Source organism: Terrapene carolina, unplaced genomic scaffold (assembly GCF_002925995.2).
Source record: "Terrapene carolina triunguis isolate 2854851 unplaced genomic scaffold, T_m_triunguis-2.0 Scaffold93, whole genome shotgun sequence".
Taxonomy (NCBI): Eukaryota; Metazoa; Chordata; order Testudines; family Emydidae; genus Terrapene; species Terrapene triunguis.
Genome location: NW_020664444.1, coordinates 19,613,069 through 19,617,945, shown reverse-complemented (window position 1 = coordinate 19,617,945; position 4,877 = coordinate 19,613,069). Strand labels below are relative to the sequence as shown.

The following is a 4,877-nucleotide window of genomic DNA, read 5'->3' as shown; positions in this document are numbered from 1 at the left end:
TTTCTACTGCTGCTACTGTTGATGAATTATCTACTTCATTTTTGTCACTGTAGATGCAGCATAGTAGATTTAGTTTGGATCACCTCTTTGGTATCACCACTGAAGATTAAGAGAATCAGATCAGGAGATGTGATATAGCAGGATAAAGCAGCCATGCAGAACATTTGCTCTTTATTATCACTCTAACTTCTTTCTTTCAAAGAGACTTGTAACATTGTGACAGAATGTGAAAATTTTGATGCAATAAATAAATGTTGGACCTTTTTGCAATCTTTCTGATTGTCCTAAATGTTTTGCTAGCAGGCATGAGTATACTTCAGGGGAAAGAGAACATTTTTTCCGACTGTAAAAAGAAATTCTGGAATACATATAAGGTGAGGCAAATAGTTGATTAATCTCCCTGTTAAGCAAAACAATTAATGTTATTGAATGCTACAGTTAAATCAAAATAGGATGCTAGCTTCCAACATTGTTTGTGTTTTAATTCTGCTTCCTCTCAATTCTTTTGTTTTGGGATTCTGTGCAGGGGGCTCCATGCAAAGCTGCAGTAACACTGAATTATAGGTAACCAGGTACCGCTACCATCTCCAGTTGGGCAAACTGATTCCATCCTTAAATTGTACAGCATATGTGTTTACAAATGCATCTGAATCCGTGTCAATTACAGTATCCACAATGTAATAAAGACAATTATACTCAAGAGCTGTAATACCATTTATCTTGAGAAATAACCACCAATAAATAGTTAGATGTACAGTTGGCACCACTTTCTTGAACACCTGTTAATAACATTACTTACGAAGACATCTTTTTTAGTTATCAGTTTCACCCTGTACTTTTCACTGACAGTTTTCCCTTCTTTTAAGAACACTTTTAAGACTACTGATGTCCAATTTTAGCTCATTTCTCTATGTTTTTCAAAATGGTAGATAGGTGACACTAACAAGTGTGGGTTCAAGCCAGCACAAATCCTAAAACTGAGCAAATCAGGGACTTTCAAGATTTTTCAGGCTTTGGAAGAAAAATATATCATGAGAAAAAAATTAGCAGGATAAACATTGCAACAAAGTCAGCATTTCACTTCTTATCATGGAACTATTGCACTATGAGGATAAAAGGGCATTTTTGTCACCCTGGAGGGTGTTCTTATAACCACAGTGCCCACTATATCTTTGTAAGAACATTTGGTTTAACAGTGTCCTTCTACTGATCTTGCTTACTCTGAGTAAATTAATTAATCAGTTCAGCTCTAAGAAAGGGGTTTACAGTATATGAGCAAGTAGAAGGAGCGTTGCAAGTGTGAAATAAATATAAAGTTCAGTGGTATTTTTCATTCACAGCTGAAATAAACATTCACTCATTTAAACATTTGTTCAACCATCTGGTAAATGTGCTTACATATCAGGGATCACATGATTTTGAAGTTCGCATTGTTAGATTTTTGTATATAAACCGAGGCAGAATAATCTCTTAGACATTCTTAGGGTAGCAGCTGATGGGGGTTATTTGCAGTTCTAATATTGCCACCTCTTATTTGAACCACCTAATTTGAAACTGAACACCTTTTATTAACTTTGTTGAGGTATTTCATAGTCCTTGTTAAATACTGTCAATAAAAAGGAATACTTGAAATAAATCATTGTAACTGAAATACATAATAGTAATTAGTCCATCATTTTCATTTCAGACTGGGCTGTTGTACTGGCCTTTTGTGCAGGTGAGTTTCAAGTTAACATCAGTGCTAACTCAATAACCTTTTCTTAGCCATACAGTCCTATCCTACATTGTGCCCACCCAATGCTCCCATTGAAGTCAATGGAATTTTTGGGTGTGTAAGGAATGCAGGATCAGGTCCTAACAATTAACTCTCTCTCTTTCCAACACAGCTTTCAAACTTCGTTTTGGTCCCTGTTTACCTGAGAACAGCTTACACTGGGCTCTGTGGCTTTCTCTGGGCTATCTTCATTTGCTTTTCACAACAGAGCGGTGATGGCACAGCAAAGTCGGCTTTTCTGTGGTTCCAAAGAGAGAAGGTCAATGCAGATGGAGAACCATCAGAGAAATGAGAAAATTGTTTAATGGAGTTTTATTTTAAATGGTTAAACTGTGCTTATAAAGGGCAATGAATTGCACTGCCAGCTGATTGCTGTGTTTTAAAATGAATCTTCATCCCAGGGCTCAGTGGTCATTATATACAGTGCAATACTTTGGTTTTGCACCTGTTTGCACAGAAAAGAGGCCCATTGTATATTGCTGTTTAATTATTTCCATGCTGGCAGCTAGTCTCCTCTGGGGACTCTAGCCACTTGCTTGTCACAGTGCAGCAAGAGCATTTGCACAACATGGTAGCCAGCCTCATTGGGGAGAAATATTAACTGTAATTTAATTTTCAAGCAACTTCTGATTGCTAGAAAAGGGGGGAGGGTAGAACATTAAATCATCAGTGTTTATACTTGCCAGTTATTATGAGAGCAAGATTCCTTTTGCATTCACTGGAGTTTTCTCTGAATTGCAACCTATGGTACTGAATCTATATTTATTCTGAGAAAAAATTGTACTCTTTTTTTTATAGGAACCAATTATAACATTTTTAAACTCTTGCCTTAGCCTGCAGTGAGAATCTGTACAAAGAAAATAACTTAGCCTTGCAAAATTTACCAGTCTAAGCACAAAAGGAATTTGCTCACCCTCTACAATGATCAATGACAAGGAAAAATTAATGAATTTTGCAAGACTGATGTAGCTGTTGAATTGTTGTTGCTGTGTGTGTATTTAATATCCTCAAGATAATGAAGCAATTAAAAGATGGCTTTATTTATTCTGGTTAGTACTTTTAAAATCAACATTATATTTGGATATTTATACTCCTTTTCAGTAAGATTAATAGTGTATGTAGTATGGATGAATGTGTATGACAATACATAACACTCAAAAGCAAATTAGAAATAATGTGCTCAAATTAATGCTTTTTGTGATCATTCTATTACAGGTAATGCTTTTATTTTTATTTCTGCATGTGCCTTAAATGTATAGTGATGAACTGCATTCATTTAGAAGAAAGGAACTTGGGAGGAGTGCCACTGCAGGGAAAATAAGAGCTGACATTAGGGAAATTGACAAGGATTTCAAGAAAGAGTATACACAATCTCTATGTGATCTGCGGTAAGATGTGGAAAGCATTCCATTGGTGATCGTTTTTGAACTTTTACCAATAAATGTGACAGCTATCAGGATTGCAAATAATAAGAAATAAGGTTCAGTTTGATATGAGATTACTAATCCCTCCTACAGAGTTGAAAGACAACACCATCAGTTATTTTCTGTTCCCTGTTTCTTTACCTTGTCAGCATGCACAAAATGGAAAATGTTGTTAAGAATATAGTTCTTGGAGAAAAAGTGGTGACTGAGATATAGTGTTGCTTTGCTGTGTGCTGTAACAATATGCCATGTTCTACCCTTGAAGTAGATGCAGTTCGTCAGTGGATGAATTGATTGATATATAGTTATAATTGTTAGTAAAATTTGTAATGAGTGGAACACCCCTCTTTTATTTTTAAAGCTTTGAATGTTTATACAAGCTGTCCATTAGCGCTGTATACTTTTCTGATGCCAGTTATTCAGGAACTTGGCTTAAATAGGATTTTTGTCTGGGTAAGGACTTCAGGATTTATCTCCATGTTTCTTCTGTTTTCAGTATACAGAGAGGTAGTTCTTTGTTCCTTTGCTCTTTTGTGAAATCACACTGGAGCATGTAGTTCTCATGTTTCAGTGAATTTAAGAATCTAAGTAATCCTTTTACTCCCTCCATTTCTCTTGAAAAGTTGCTAAGGGCTACATAAGTAAACTAATCTCTCTTCCTGTTCTAAAACCTCTTTGTAACCACAAGCTTTGGCAGTTAGTAGGAGTGTTTCAGGGGCGGGAGATGCAAAACAATGTGGCTATCTTGGGCCAGATCCTCAGCTGGTGTAAATTGGCATAGCTCCTTTGAAGTTTTTGGAACTCTGTCAGTGTACACCATCTGAAGATCTGGCCCCTTACTTTTTGGAAATACTATAATTTCTTACCACTTTATAGATTAGGAGACTCTAATATGACTTTTCCTACATATGCAGGGCTAATGATTGGTGATACAGTATTTATCAACAAGAACATCTAAAATATCAAACCGTGGATCAGCAGCTGGGCAGGTTTGCCCTCATGCCTGTTTGGATGCATGTTTCATAGGTGGTCCCAGAGAGTCCACCTAAAGGAGCTGCAATAGACTTAATGCCAACTGAACACTACACAGAATTCACCAAAAAAGTATGGCTAGATATAAGAAGTCAAGGTGGTATTCAGCAAACGGAGGGAGCTCTCTGCCATCAGCTATCAGGCATGTATTCAGATGACACCTCCATTTCATGGGGTTGTTTCTAAGATCAAATGAGTAGAGAAGACAAATTCTGACCAGATGTGACAGCAACTTGGTTTTATTCAGTGTAGCTGTGTAGCTTATACAGGGTCTGAATTTGGCCAAATGAGAATTTGGAAGTCTGTTTTCCAATTACACTAATTAAAAAAAAATGTACTGCCCTAGATCATTTTGATATCTGAGTCACATTCTGCTAGGACTTCAGGTTAGTATCTAGAAAAAGCCCAGAAGAAGGTCTGAGTTTTTCCTGCCCTGGAAAGCAGCAGCCACTGACATTGTCTAGAACCTTAGGTTTCACAGTATGGTGCATGAGAAGCTGCTTGGCTCAAATATGTACCATGCTGATGGGCACCATCTAAGTATGTACAGCATATTAATAATAATATTGATGCCACATTTGCAACCTAGAAAGCTTCTGCCTTCCCGTTCTCTGCTGGTATAGCCAATGCTCGCTTTATGGCAATGG

The 4,877-nt window shown here is 36.8% G+C and overlaps 1 protein-coding gene across 2 annotated transcripts in view; it reads left to right on the top strand.

Annotated features, from left to right (window-relative positions):
• Positions 1-4,231, top strand: part of MPV17L (MPV17 mitochondrial inner membrane protein like) — a 5,281-nt gene extending 1,050 nt beyond the window's left edge. Inside the window, exons 2-4 of one of the 2 annotated variants that reach the window (XM_029911256.1) lie at positions 304-374; positions 1,688-1,717; positions 1,887-4,231. In XM_029911256.1, the coding sequence (XP_029767116.1) occupies positions 304-374; positions 1,688-1,717; positions 1,887-2,066 (281 nt within the window). In that variant the 3' untranslated portion in view covers positions 2,067-4,231. Of the gene's footprint in view, positions 1-300; positions 375-1,687; positions 1,718-1,886 lie in introns of both variants that reach the window. The other variant, XM_029911255.1, reaches the window with a different exon arrangement.
• Positions 4,232-4,877: the final 646 nt, after the last annotated feature.